Raw genomic sequence first — 15,625 nt, forward strand, 5'->3', positions numbered from 1 at the left:
TTCACCCAAACAAAATTTGGCTTTAGCCTTAATTATGTGGAGGGGTTTGGGGTAGACTGTTTTGTGAATAAAGGGATTTCCGACTGGATCAACATATTGATTTCTCCATTTTCAAAGGGCAAATTAACGCTAGCCGTTTGTTAATGTGACTGCCTGGCAACGACTCCATTTGATAAGTGTGTCCTGATGGCTGTAACAAGGTCAGCACGAGATACCCAGACAGGCCTCATGGCCCCCAGTAAAACCTGGGGGTTTCTATGCGTAGTGGCTTCTATACAGCTCAAACGAGTCCATGCCCTTTCTCTACTTCTCCTCAAAGCCTTAACAACAGGGGGGCTGGAAATGGGTGACTTCCTAAAGGACAACCTCATCAAAAGGCAAGACTTGGGTCCCACACGCCGCAGCCTGGTAAGCTGGCTCGCTGTCATGCAGCCACCAGTTACACTGGGCGTGGGCTTAACTTCAGCATGTGTGAGAAGTCTTGCTGACTTTGAATGGAGCTATTAATTAAAAGTAAACAAGTACAGAAACTCCTCATGAAGCCCCAGAGTAGTGTTTATTTAATGTTTAAATTAAAAATATATGTAAAATATTATACTATGAAACAAAGTGATGAGAGAAAGAAACAGAGGATGGATGATGATGATCATCATCACCTGTGGAAGTGGCACCACCCGATATTTTTTCCTGAGGACACCCGTCCTTCATACAGTGCCACTGTTTATGAGACAGATGCACAGCTGAGAAGAAATTTGTTCATAGCAGAACCAGATCACAGTCCATTTTCACAGCTCTATTTACATGGACTTTGCAAACAGATTAAAAAAGAAAAGAAGTAGTTCAAAGTCTTAACCTGCCCGCCTTCAAATTACCCCATTAAAGTCCATAATAGACCCACACACTCTCACTTTCTGTCTCACCACAAAAAACCTGTTAACCCTGAGTTGGCAGCCTGCTGCTTCAGAGCAATGAAAACTGTATCGGGCAGGGAAGCAAGCACTCCAGTTACATCTCCATTTACTAGTGGTCCTCAACCACAACTCCCCAGTGTTCCTCTCTCCCTGCCCCCAAATATCTCCAGCTGCATCTTGAGCCACCACAAGGTTTCCTCCCATTCCTGACAGCCACAGGAAAAGCTCATCCTCTGGAGTGTCACCCTGAGTTTGCAGAGGCAGATGGTGTTTCCCCTCTCGTGAGCTGGGACGATGCTGTCCTTAAGGACAGCACACAGCTCTCTAGGTAAATTACTCCAGTCCCCACTTGATCCTTTTTCCTGGCCTTTGCTATTGGGTCCTGTTTGGGGGGACAAGAGCAGCTGAAGTATGAGCACAGGGAGTGATGACTATATAGAACAGAGGTCAACAAGGGATACGTGAAAGGTAAAGTGTATCAGGGCTAGTGGGTTAGAGTAGTGTTTGCCAACTTGCCACAGCAAAGGCACGGAGCTCCCTTTTACATGTGGCATGGTGTCTTCTTGTTTCTTAGGCTGGGGGGGGGGCAGGGGGTGGAGGACACTACTGGAAAACATAATCTGCCCGTACTTCTTAAGCCACTCTCTGGGAAATTCAGTTCTCCCTTGAAAAGCTCCTCTGCCAAACCTGATGATTATTTTCAACCATCAGGGAATGGAAAGAGAGGAGGAATCTTAGAATTCCTTCCTAAGTTTCTTAAGAATTCCTTAAGACTTTCTTCTGAAGAAAGTAAAGGCTTTCTTTTGGAGGGTGATCTTCGCAACTGCATTGACACCTGGGCTCTGTCAGGCACGCACACACGCCCACACACACTGCAAGCAGAGGCAATGCCACTATGGCTGCTCTGGACATTAGAAGAGTCCATAGTATTATATCAAGCTATAGCTTATGTAAGCATATATGCATGTGGTTGGTGGAAAAAATTACTTTAAAAGAGAAACAGAAAAAGCGTTAAGTGAGGGATGAGGTCAAACTCCTGCTTTGTCACATCCCACAGACATTTTGAACTCTGGATGCTTAACCTGTTTATCCTATTTGGTGGAAGAGTGTGAAACAAAAAGCAAGTAATTCTCTATTTTCTAATTCTTCAGCTTGTAATTATGTGGGAGATGCCCCTTTCTTCTGTCCTTTCCTCTGCCCTCCCATCCTCTACCCTGCTACTGACCAGTTAGAAATGCTACTCTTGCTTTTACTCTGTGGCCGAGCTGTTGGTTGTGATTTCCCTCCAGCCACAACATTTTCTCACCTCTGTCTCACATCATTTCACCACTTAACCAGATGGCCATCTCCCAAGCTCCACACCAGCTCATGCACTGTCAGAGCAGCTCTGAAGGATCATCTGCTGTCTGTTGCTTTCTCCCTTGAATTCCCAACGGTGCCAATTACGTAGCGCAGGAAATTTCTTCAGAATAGAAAGGTGACACATTGATGCTCCCCAGAGTGAGGCACAAGCAACGTGCACTGGTGGTCCGTTTATCAGGATGCTACCATTAACAATCAGCACATGTATTTTTCTGTTAACAGAAAAGTTATGTGCTCCTTTACATAATTATGGTATGAGAAACTGCACTACCAACACACAGCTCCTCTGTACAGCAGCCTACCAAGGACCTCCTGATCTGGCTGGAAGGTTTGTTGTGTGGATCGCATCCTGAAAAATAGCACCACTGAGATGTTTGTAAAACAAGTGTTTTCCCTGTTACCACTCCGTTAACAACTCCCCAGGGACAGGAAATCTCAGTAACTACTTTTGCTGCCCAGAGACTTGGGATGCAAACATTTTGAAGGAAATGTGTGTCCCTTAGTGGCAGATGTGCATTTGTTCTGGTGCTTCTGCCCCTTGATATGTACCGTACAGTTTCCAGCAGTACAGTTTCTACTCCAAAACGGGTGTAGGCTCAAAAAGCAAGACTTGATTACATGTGGTTACAAGTTAATATTCTGCCCTAGGTTTCACAGCTCAAGACTAAAGAATACACAGTGTTTGTTTAGCAACAAGAAGGAAGGTAGCTACTGTGGGCAATCCTTCTACAATGACAAAACTGCAGCATGAGGGTTTTTTGTTCAAGCAGAATAAAATTAGGAAACCTAACGCCATGGCAGGTATGGCACAGCGACACGCTGCAGGCTTAGTGTATGCTGCACTAGGATGGCTCTGTGCTGAGAGACAATGCTGAGGTCTGGGTGCAAAGCCCCAGGGGGAGAAAAGAGTTAGCAGCTTTCATGTGCTTTCTTTCCTGAACTTTCAGGCGCATTGCAACTTCGCATTTTCTCTTTAAGTTTTACTCATAAAAATAGATCTTTTCAGCTCAGACTCTGGGGCAGAGAGTGAGGGAGAAGGACAGAAAGAGGAAAAACACTGGCACAGAACTAAGACTTATGGGAGCCTAAAAAGTTGCTGTGCTGGTACTCGCACAGGCACGTAAAGCACAGAAGTGTCTCTTTTCCTTTTATTGCTGCTCTTCCACTCCAAGAAACACTGCAAACCATAGCAGACAACCAAGTATTTTGGAAGTAAACATAACTAAAGACAGCAGAACATTCTCTAACCCTGTATCAGCTCCGTGGGACAAAAGGCTTGCCCTGAACAGTGGTGAGGTACCACAACTACTGGTATGTGTGTTATTCTGACATCCTACTTGTCTACAGATTCATAGAAAAGTCCAGGCTTGAAGAGACTCAGCATCATCTGGTACAACCTTCTGTTGAAGACAGGGCCCTAGGTTCAGTTTTTCAGCACCCTGTCAAGCCAAGTCTGGAATATTTCCAGCAAAGGAGAGTCCACCACTCCTCTGGGCAGTTCATTTTAACCTCAAAGGTGGGTGGTATGGTCAGGTCCCTCCTACCCATTTTACAGATGAAAAGGAGACACCCAGAGAGAATTGGTCCACCCATGCCCACACACTTAAAAGAAAAAGTAGATCATGGTTTTCCTAATACCAAACAACCAAATTCACAGGAAATTTTGCGCTTGCTTACAAGAGGAGCAGGTGCATGCAGACTTCGCTACATATGTCACTGTGTTGCTGCCCATACAAGATGACCACATGTTGACACACTTGTTTTTACACCTACAGACATGTCAGTGTGCAGTTATGCTGGCTTTCCAGCACAAGCACTGCCGATACCCAATTGCTGTTGAGATCCATCACATCTGGTTGGGTTCAATCCTCTGCCCTGGCCAACAGAGAAGAGTTTAGAGGCAGGACATCATCTCTCTACAAGGTCTTCAGGTTTTTCACTTGACAAGCTTACGGTAAATTTTATCCTCTGCCTTTTGTTCAGGGACCTGACGAGTGGAGTGGAAAACCTGCTAGTTATGGGTGACACTGCCACTGATTCGAGAGACATCAGCATGGGTGTTCAACAAAGCACCTTTTAGGTAGGATGCTGCTGGACTAGAGGAAGAAGGCCAAAAATCCTTGCAAAATACATCTTCTGTTAGGGGTAAAGTACACCAGCTGGAAAAACGGTGCCTTCTTTAGGCACCAGGGAGCACTGGTAACGAGACCTATACTGTGGGTCACGAAAGGATGGATAACTACTACACCTGTGCAGGCCCAGAGAAGGATTTTGCTTGCACTTTTGAATCTGAAGAGTAAGAGTCACTTTTTAGAGTAAAAGGTACCTGCATGACTGGAAACACCCTGAATTATGGCTTTATAGTGCTATGGAAACACACTATATACTCTTCATTCCGAATGTCCTCATCGACAGTTTCTTTTCCTCTGCCAGGTACCCAGCCTATTTTAAAAACATCCTCCCTGCTATGCTGTCTTCTCATTTTCCTCTGCAGTAAGTTGAAAATGACAGGCCAATGATGCTCACACAGGTCTCAACAAAACGATTTCCACCACGTTGACATAAGGCAGGACATCCTCTATCATGACTTATAAAAGGCAGAATAGGCAAGAGAGGGAAGGTCCTTCCTCAAAACCAGATTTTCTCTACATTTGTATGAAATAAATTACCTATGAAAGCCAGGATAAGCAGGCAGTACAAGGGAAAAACAATGGGCAAGATATTCAACTCAGCTGCGAAAGTGCATAAACGCAAGCCATTCTCCACAGCATCAGCTGGGAAAACTGGCTTTTTTTCCTGGAGTAATAGCAAACAACCACAGCTACACAGCAGCCTCTGTAAGCTGAGCTGCGTCTCCGTCCGATTACTGCTCAGCAGATGTCCGCTCCGCCAGACTCCAACAACTGCCACCCCGTGTGGTAATCTGAGTGGAAAAGCTGATTAAATAGCCCCTGTAAACCAGACCAGAGCGGAGCGTTCCCACCACCCAGCCACAGGTACCCGATTTAATGGGGTCACGGTGTCCCCACGTGCTGTGTGGGACTCCATCAGGGACAGTGCTGATGAGAGCAGCCTACTGGAGGCCCTCCACCGGCAGCCTGGGGTGGCATTGCATGAGCATTCTTCCTTCATCCTCCCTCCCCAGGCCAGGAGAGAAAGGCTGACTGTTTACGTACGGTACTGCTCAAATATGTGCACTCCTGCTGCCTGAGCTCTACCTGTGCTCTTTGGCTATCATCAACGCAAGACTTAAACCTCTGCAGCTGTCAGTTCATCACCTTGACTGAGTACTGAATTGCTATGAAAAAAGATCTTGACCTTTCCTCAGTTGCATGACGCTGTATTTCTAAAAAGGATCTCTTATTACACACTTCTTCAAGTCTGGCTCAAAAGAAGGAAAGAAAAAAAAAAAAACCACCTGTAAGCATCCCAGCTATCAGGCAACAGCAAGGCTGGGGACCAGCACTGATCTGCAGCTCTAAACAGTCATTATGGCTCAGTCACATGAAAAAAGACAGTTTGTGAAGACTCATTCTGTAATAAAACCTGCATGCTGCTGATCCAGGGAGGAAAGCACTGGGGAGACCAGTTGATGCGGGCTGTTCTAAAAATACCAGTTTGTGCTGTCATCTGGTGAGAGTATGTCATCCTGTAATCTTGGCATCTGCAGGGACAGCAAGTTTCTGCCTAATTATTGCTGCTGAATCACATGACAAAGTACGAGGTACTAAAAAATATATCTATATAAAACACCAACAGAAGAACACCCAAACCACAGGATCAGACGACTGTGCCGGCTTCATGCTGTATGTTTGCAATACAAGCCTGCGGAGGCAATCCTGGTTTTTACAGATCTTTTTCCTCCCTTAGTAAAACCCCAAAACATAAAACCAGATTTTAAAAAAACCACCAAAGCCAAAAAGCCCTACCCCCAGAAGGAGTGAGCAATTCATTGTGTTTGTGTGTCAGCTCCTGCTGCCTTCACACGGCATAAGCCACAGCATTACTGCAAGTGTAGGGCTGGCCTGTGCGCAGTGAGCTGTGAGGGGCACAGCGGCCAGCGGCACGCACAGCGGGTAGCCCCACAGCGGTTTCCCCAGCTGTCCCCTCTCCTCCTCCCCAGTGGCCACAAGTGCTGAGTCTGCTCCCATGCTGCTGGTGTGGGCCAGGGGAGCGAGAAGCCTGCTTGGGGCAGGCCCTCCTTGGAGTTAATGGGATCCCTGTTCCCAGCAAAATACACTTTCTATACACATATTTTTGTTCAAAGACTAAACTTGGCGCGCGTGATGTTCAGCTAGTCACAAAACCACCTTTCAAAACTTGGGCTGGCTGAAACAACACTTAAACGTTAGAAGCATACCACCGCCTTAACCACTAACCTGTTAGAATTTGCTGCTCCTGAATTTCCTTTAGATTTTTGCACGGCAGCTAGCCCCACTTTGGCTCCATGTAAGAAACCTGCCAGCCCCACCTCTAAGGCCTCATTTTTGAAAACAAGAGAGGAGGAATCACAGCTATGGTCCTGAAGCAGTCAGCACCCTCAGGCAAGGGGTCCACCAATTCTGGTTTCCACATTTCAGCTGTCATGAGCAGAAGAGAAGATTTCTGGTAAAGAACAAGTGTCATCTTTCTCGTGGCATATTGTCCAGAGCTCTCCGACTTGAAACTCCATCCAAATGCAGATCTTTTGCTACCTACTTCAGCTTTTAAGATAGCGTTGTAGTGAATAGTAAGTCATCCTCAGACCTATGCATTTGTCTTTGGCATGCATTTCACCCAGAAACAGGTTGAAAGCCAATTAACAAATCAGCAAGTAGTCCAAACTGATACAGACTAATGAAATACCAAGATGCATTTTATGTTTCTTAGGATTTTGCTTTATCAGAGATGTTAATCATCATATTCTGCAAACGTTCCATGACGTTGCTATTAGTGGTTTGTGCACTCCACTGCTACAGTAAAATGATGGGGGACATAGATGATGCTAGGGCAAAATGAATGACTTTAACTGATCAAGTATTTTACTTGCAATTTTTGAACAAGTCAACTGACTCCAGCACAGCTCTGTTACAGAGCCCAGAGGAATCCTGCTGAACAGCACACTGAAATCACTCTCGGAAGTGCAGCTAGGTGAGTTTTTCAGACGGTGAAACCAGCTCAAGAAGTTCCTGGCCTGCTCGCACTGAGCCATCCTCCATCCCTTGCCCAAGCCCTGCCAGCATCGCTGTCTGTGCAGTGCCATCATAAACTGGATCACTGAAACAATCCAGGTAAAAACAACTTCTTGAATGGGTTTTGATGCCACAGGAAATGTTTGACCAAGCAGTAGCTGATCACTGGCTCTGACCTTCCAGACAGCAGCAAACGTCCCAAATAGTCACCACCTGACAGTCTGTGTGGGACTACTCTTTGGCAAACACCAAGTCCCTTGGAACTTGCCTGCTGAGAAGGACCACGGAGAAAAGAGCAGAGTTGTGGGAACCCCAGGCTGAGAGAGGACCCATTAAGTTCAAAATAAAAGCTATTCTAGAGACAGGTGGGGACACAGTGACATTTTTATTTACTGATAAACAAGTTGAAAAAAAGTGGTGATTATCTGAGTGGGTGGAGGGCATATCCAGTGCTCTTGGGAAGCAGGCAGAGATAGAGGAGCAGAGGCCCCAGCCAGCTTAAGAGGCAAAAATTATGGCTGAGTGAATAAACATTGATTTTCTCCTTTTCTTCCTGTAAGAGAAAAAAACCAAAACAAACCCAAATCCATTTACAAGCCTCAATAAGAGCCCTCTGAAAGGCTGGGCATGGCCAGCCTCATGGGCATAGGGTCAGCCCAGTGGGACCAGGCATGGCTTTCCCCAGGGACCGTGCACAGGCTTGTGTGCAACAAACGTGCCCAGCCACTAAACCGGCAACGGTCATGTCTCCTGCATGGGTTTTTTACTTCCCCTATGAAGAAACTGTAGTTGATTTTCTTCCAAAGTAAACCCCACTTCTGTACCTACAGTATGTATAAACTAAATACCTATATATTTGGTTTCTTTCTTTTCTTCCCGAAAACTGACTCCAACATTTCTCTTATTTTTCATAGAAAACACAGCACTCACTATTCCCAGGTATGCCAATAATCCATTGTAACTGCTTCTGCCTGCCTGCAAAACACACCTGGCCGCCCTTGTGAAATGGATTTAGCATGAGCAAGCGCCAGGCTGTTTTGCTGAAAGCGTTCCCCAGTCTTTAAGCCTGTAAAGATTCATTATTGGGGTCATGAACATTGCTGAGAGAAGATTTTAGTTCAGGGGCCCCTACTGCTACAGGGAAGCAGAGAAGTAACGTAGAAAGCAATTCAGAACAACCACAACCGATGTCACGGGAGGAGCCCCTATCAAAATATGAGATGCTCATAGGGAGACAAACTCTCAAACAGAGCTGCCTAACAGCTGAGGAAGGGTGCATGATGAACCAGCTCAGCAGAAATCATCTGCACTTGCACCTGATACCAGAGGCACCTCACAGCAGCCAGTCCACTTGTCAGAGAAAGGGAAAGAGGCTTCCACAGATGAATGGACAGTAATCTGCCAAGGAGAGCTGTCTTGTCAATAAATCTGTCCTCTGCAACGAGACTCTGTTCGCACAGATATGTCGGTTCCTTTATTCAGAGGGAGCAGCCTGAAGAAGATCACGGTGGCTGTGTTTTCTGTGAATGGCAAAGGCCAGGGTGAAACGGCAGCAGCAAGCATCGGTGCGGAGGTGGCGTGGTGTGCCTCCTCCGTGCTGCCTAGGCAGGTCTCCCCACAGGCGGCTTCTACACATGCACAGCAACCAAAGCTATGAAAGCAGGAGGCTGCCCTATTTGCCTGTGTCAAGCAAAGCTGTCAATAACATCTGGGTTTTAGGCCCCATTTGGCAGACCGTACTGTTGGATGTTTCACAGCAATAAAAGTTCCTACAGCCTGCTTTTTTACCTTGTGCAAAAAGTATTTTTAAATCCAAACAGCTCATGCACCTGGAGGAAGAGAGAACTGGTCAGCAAGTGCGACCTTCTGCAAATTTTTGCTTCCTGGTTCTTGAGTCAATTCTTTTTTTTCCCCCTTTCCCTCCTTAAATTCTCCAGCACTGGGACTGAAGGAAAACCAGAATCCAGCTGTGGTCCCTGGCCTTGCCAAGCTGCCATCTCATGCAGGGTCAGAAGGACATGGTGTCTTCTGCAGCCCATCTCCTGGCTGTGTACTGCAATACTCTTGCTTTCAGTAAGAAGACGTGAAAGAACCAGAGGAAGTCCTCCCACCAACAAAGGACTGTGCAAACCAACTGCTCCATTGGAGCGAGGCAGCTTTGCAGAAAGACTGAAAAGAGGACTCCTGTGCCGTCTTGTTTTCCCTCAGAGACAACAGATCACAGCCCACATCTCCTGTGGCACTCCATACACACAGGAAGACATTCAGGAGGTTCACCACTGCTGCTCACCTACCGCAAAGCTTCCCCTTGAATATCTTTCTGTGAAACAGAGAATGAAAATGCAATTAAAGATGAAAGGGGCAAATTATGCACGATAAAGTCAAATGACACCAACTCCCTTCCTTCCATCCTTCATCTAGAGAATAAGAAAGTTGGAAGTAAGCGGCAAACTGAATGAATGCCTCTTTTAACCTTACCACTGGGATAGTCTACATACTATTCTGAAGTTAACAGAACACTTTCAATAATTTATAGGTATCCTTTTATCCTACTATATTTTGAAATCTACTCCCTTATACTAATAAATAAACAAAGGAGAAAGAGCACTTTGTGTGGCACCTACCCTATGAGTCAGTGAATATGTATGTGTGAGCAGGCAGCGGTATGGGCAGGAGCCTGCAGAATGGCAAAAGGATGACAGAAACAATGTTTACAAGTTCAAATGCCCCCAGCTGTGGAAAAGAAGCAATGGAAAAAACCACATCAATCTGAAAAAAATTAATCTGAAGAGGCTAACATTTGAAAAGCACCTATGTGAGAACCCAGACCTACAGATAATCTCTTGGCGGAATTCAAAAGAAAATGATACCCACTGCAGTCCTAAAGGGGACCAATAATTTTTGAATATTTAAAACATTAAATCCAGAACATTCCTGGGACCAGGATCCCACCTTTGCTATTTCAGTATATAATTCCTCCATTTGCTGCATTTTTTTTTCAAAAAAATACAACTAAAAAAAAAACCCAAACAACTTTGCTAGCATTGCTGTACCACAGCAGCAGTACAACTCTAATTCAGTCCAGATCTGTCCCACACACTGATCCTCAGTGCATGCACTGATCTTGCAAAGATGCTCCTCCTCCTGTGCCACTGATAGCAAAGCCTCTTGCCTACGTAACAGCTCGGCTACACACGGCATCAGCTGCAGAGAAGAATCATCTGTTGCAACTTCAAAGAAGACAAGTTGAAGCTCTGTGATTCCTAAAACCCACAAGTATTCCACCTTGCTTTGCCTGATTTGTCATTAACATTTCTCATGCCTAAATTAAGAAGGACGCACAGCATCAGATGCATGCTGACAGTGGTGCAGCCAAACAGCTTTTATAGCTTACCCTTATTTCCCTCCACACCTCCAAAAGTTTCTTGGTTGTGCCTGTTGCATACCGACACAGCAAGCCATCACAAGCCAAACTGATATTATTAGTGTGCACTAACTATTACGGGTTTGGTGCAAACTCCAATAAAACTAAGGAATCAGGTTTTTTTACCACATCTATGGGGCACTGACCTGTTTGCCCATTTTCCCTGTTCCCAAAGATCCTTCAGCCTGGTACCCAACTCTGTGATGAAGCCTGTTTAGCACCAGTGAAGTTCCCCACATTCAGACTGACAACGTTCTGAGCTGAGATGAGGGAATCAAAGTTAAAATCCAGCCCATCTGCATCCATGAGTTCACTGCGGATAATGGACTCCATGTCACACTCCAGGCTCCCATTGAAAATATCCAGGTCCAAGTCACTTGGGAATTTCTCGTGTCCCATGACTGGGAGGTTCACACTAGAGGAGTAAGAAGAGGAGCCTGAGAGCGGGTCAGAAAGTGTTTGCATAGACTGACTGACAGGTGACTGCTGATGTTTGGTGGATCCCAAGCTGCTTGAGTCACTCAAGCCTATGTTACTGATGGAACTGGACAAGGCACGGCTGCCACTAAGAGAGGAGTTGTGGGACTGGTGCTGGTGATGGGGCAGGCTCTGACTGACCAGACCGCCCTGGCTGGACTGTGCTGCAAACGACATCATGGGGTCATTGCGGAGCATTATATTCCTGCGGGAATTCTGGGCGGACACAGCTGTGCTGGCTTGTGACATGAGTGGGTCAGACTGTGTCATCATGACATCGCTGTGACTAAGTGCATCAGAGGCGAGGAGATCCTGCAGCGTCTGGTTGTTGTAATGAGAAATGGAAGAGAAGGTGGCTTGCTTGTTCTCCTGAATGGTCTGCATGGGTGACTGGCGGAGGGAATTCAGGGACGATGGCCCGAACACGGCGTTGTTGAAACTACTTGACGGAGAACCCAGCCCTGAACCTTTGGAACCATAAGGAAAACTGGAGCTTCTCTGCATCATCCCTCCTGTGGGTGACTGCTGGGAGGGAGGGAGTGTTATATTGTCTAAGAGATCATCCATGAGGTTATCTGTCAGTCCATCGTTCAAATTCATTGTCCCGGCCATATCAGTCAACCTAGGCAACTCCACAGTACATGGTTTGTTTACCGATGGGGACAAGCTCGATGGACTACTGTAAAGCATGGGAGAAAGCGGAGCATCGTCATCTTGAACATCATCTAGTTCAGTGCTTGCCAAAATCGGTGACAAGCGGCCACTGATCGTACTGGCGTTTGAATTTGTACGGGAGCGAAAATCCGTCCATGCATCCAGCTCGTCGCTGCTGCGGGAGGTGGGACTCCCTGGCCACTTGGAGAGCTGAGAAGGGCTGTCCTCGCTCGTCTCCTGGGCAGTCTGCAGGGCTGCCTTTTTCTTAGCTGCCCGCCCTCTGCTCTTTGTGTACTTGTTGCTGTTGTCCATCGACACAGCACGTCTCCGGGGTGCCTTGCCACCTTTTCCACCATCTGGATTTATCATCCACCAAGAGCTTTTCCCGGTACCTTCATTCTGCACCCTGACAAATCGGCTGTGGAGTGACAAGTTGTGCCGGATCGAATTCTGCAAGAAAGGAACAAAACAGAACATAAAGACCAGCACCCCACTTCTTTTACTACTCAAATCTCAACCATTAAACCAATATCACATGAAAACAGCAACATGAATAAAAGCATTGGGCCCTCCTGGACTTCACCACAGGTTTCTCAGGTGATGGATACAGGAGGGCTGGAGTGTGACTGCAGTGTGCCAGCGTGCTGCTGTACACCAAGCCTTGTGCTTGCCTAGCTGTGCATTCCTGGTGCCCATCTCCACACCCTCAAAAGCTGCATCCTAAGGAAAGGAGTGTGACACAGCTCCAAGGAGCTAGACGTTTCCTCCTTACTTTTGACTCAGGACAAACCACTATACTATCAGCAATCTTGCCATCAGTTTCTTGAAATAAAAACTGCAAAGACACTGCAAAAATCTGACCGGTGCAGTAGTCACACTCATTGCAGCCTCTGCAAATGTCCTTTTTAATTCTTCATGGCCATGTGTGTTGTGTATTTGTTACAATAATTCTTGAGAAAGCTGCAAGCGCTGTTGCTCCTCTCCCACAGGCACTCTGTGAATGACTAAGCTGTACTTTCTCTCTCAATTAGAAGCACCAGAATAACGCCCGTACTGCAGCAGCTGGCCAGCTGTCCCCTCACTATAGTATCCTCACACTCTTCAAAACATGATGTGACACACTACACGACAATATCCCTGTCCCTTTAAATGGCTAGACACGGCGTTGTGTAAAGCTGCTGTACACAGCTGGACACCCCATGCTGTACAGGGTGCCAAGAAATACAGTGCTTTCAGGGGAGCCCATGTACTGTCTGCTCTTGCACGTTACCCAATTGCACTGCTCAGCAACATCTACCATCCAAAACCCACGCTGGCTCAAACCAATGATAACGACCTCAGAATGAGAAAGAGGCTGAGAAAACCAGCCCATGGCACCCCTAATGAAATGACTCCAGATTTAAACCAAAACAATGGAGATGAAAACCCCATTACACTCATTCTGCTGATCTTGGGCTTAAAATACACCTCAAAGAAAGGACAAGCAAGTAGTATTTGTTAGTGAGAATGCTTCCAGGTTTGCTTTTGGGTTAGCTTTTTTTTAATATGTGCAAGCCAAAAGATTTTTGGAGTCATCCCATACTCATGTGAAAAAAACCAGTTGTGCTATTCCTCCACATTAAAGATGATCAAGTTTTAAAAGTTGCAGGAGTTCTTTTTTCTTAAATTTTGACAATGACTAGGTATATCTATAAAGAGGATAAAATCACATTTGTTCTACCAGCATGCTTTAAAAACACAAGTCAACAGGACCATAGCATAATCAAACTATTTAGGATAAGTGCCCTTCATTTACAAAACACTGAAGAAATTCCAGATTTAAATGGGCAAAGAATGAATCAATCAACAAATCATTCACAAGCATCTCACACTTGCATCCTTAGGATAAATGGATGCTTGACATAAATGAACTGGAGACACATTTGATGTATAAAGAAATAGAGCCCAGCTTTTTTCAAACCATTCTTTTCAATACAAAATGCCTTTTTTTCCCTCTTGTTAAGTGTTGTGGGTTTTGTCAGATTGTGAAATGGAAAACATGCCTGAAGTTCTTCTCACACGCAGACAGCAGACATGGTTTGATTATCACTTAATGAAAAGAGAAATCATATGGACCTCAGTTCAAAATAGCAACTATTATGTTTTAAACAATTTGCTAAAACAGCAGACCAGACTTTGCAGACGTACTCAAGAGAAGTATGGGTCAGTGCCTCAGCTACAAACTTGTCCATTTCTAAGGGATTATCATGCCATCAAAATATGGTGGATTGAGTTGCAGCATAACAGTTCTTCAGTCTAAGGAAGAAGGAGCTTTTTATTATTTAACGGATGATGTTTTAAATATATTTTGATTCTGACAACAATCTGTTGCTAACTTCTAGTAACTAGGTGCCACTGCCTACTTCCTCAGGTTTTTCCCAACTGGCTGGAGAACTGCTATTTTTTAAAAAATAACATTTGTTGATATTCCAGTTTGTACTGCATCAATGCAGGTAGTTCCCACATTCATCCTCTGTGACTTTCGGGGAAAACCACTTGTCCACGAGGCCAGTCAGCCTCACCTCCCTCTCTGGAAAGGTGATGGAACAGCTCATCCTGGAGGTCATCTCTAAGCACACGGACAAAAAGAAGGTTATCAGGAGTAGTCAACATGGATTCAACAAATGGCAAATCATGTCTGACCGACCTGATAGCCTTCTATGACAGAATGACTGGTGGGTAGATGAGGAAAGAGCCACGGATGTTTTCTACCTAGACTTCAGCAAGGCTTCTGACAGTGTCTCCTACAACATCCTCACAGCCAAGCTCAGGCAGTGTGGGTTAGACGGGTGGACAGTGAGGTGGGCTGAGAACTGGCTGAATGGCAGAGCTCAGAGGGTTCTGATCAGCAGCACAGCCTGGCTGGAGGCCTGTAGCCAACGGTGTGCCCCAGGGTCAGTACTGGGTCCAGTCCTGCTCAACTGACTCATCAGTGACCTGGATGAAGGGACAGAGTGTGCCCTCAGCAAGGTCACTGGTGATACAGAACTAGAAGTGGCTGACACCCCAGAAGGCAGCACTGCCATCCAGCCAGACCTGGCCAGGCTGGAGAGCTGGGCAGAGAGGAACCCAATGAAGTTCAACCAAGGCATGTGTAGGGTCCTGCACCTGGGGAGGAATAACCCCACACACCAGTACAGGCTGGGGCTGACCTGCTGGAAGGCAGCTTTGTGGAGAAGGACCTGGGAGTTCTGGTGGACAGCAAGCTGCCCATGAGCCAGCAGTGTGTCCTGGTGGCCGAGAAGGCCAATGGGATCCTGGGGGGCATTAGGAGGAGCATGGCCAGCAGGTCGAGGGAGGTGATCCTGCCCCTCTGCTCTGCCCTGGTGAAGCTGCATCTGAAGAACTGTGTCCAGTTCAGGGCTCCCCAGTTCAAGAGAGGCAGGGAACTGCTGGAGAGGGTCCAGCAAAGGGCTATGAAGATGGTGAGGGGACTGGAACATCTCCCTTATGAGGAAAGGCTGAGAGAGCTGGGGCTGTTTAGCCTGGAGAAGAGAAGACTCAGAGGGGATCTCATCAGTGTCTACAAATATCTGAAGGGTAAGTGCCAAGAGGACAGGGCCAGGCTCTTTTCAGTGGTGCCCAGG

General features: G+C 46.2%; 1 protein-coding gene across 3 annotated transcripts in view; it reads right to left on the reverse strand.

Moving 5' to 3' along the window:
- Window positions 1-15,625, reverse strand: part of FOXO3 (forkhead box O3) — a 102,057-nt gene that overhangs the window by 5,600 nt on the left and 80,832 nt on the right. Inside the window, exons 1-3 of one of the 3 annotated variants that reach the window (XM_055713094.1) lie at window positions 14,479-14,601; window positions 11,015-12,449; window positions 7,852-9,764 (exon numbers count right to left, since the gene is read on the reverse strand). The exons of 1 other annotated variant lie outside the window; for it this stretch is intronic. In XM_055713094.1, coding sequence (XP_055569069.1) covers window positions 11,049-12,449; window positions 14,479-14,508 — 1,431 coding nt within the window. In that variant the 5' untranslated portion in view covers window positions 14,509-14,601 and the 3' untranslated portion in view covers window positions 7,852-9,764; window positions 11,015-11,048. Of the gene's footprint in view, window positions 1-7,851; window positions 9,765-11,014; window positions 12,450-14,478; window positions 14,602-15,625 lie in introns of those variants that run through there. One more of the 3 variants, XM_055713093.1, reaches the window with a different exon arrangement.

The sequence above is a fragment of the Falco cherrug genome, chromosome 6, assembly GCF_023634085.1.
Source record: "Falco cherrug isolate bFalChe1 chromosome 6, bFalChe1.pri, whole genome shotgun sequence".
Classification (NCBI taxonomy): Eukaryota; Metazoa; Chordata; class Aves; order Falconiformes; family Falconidae; genus Falco; species Falco cherrug.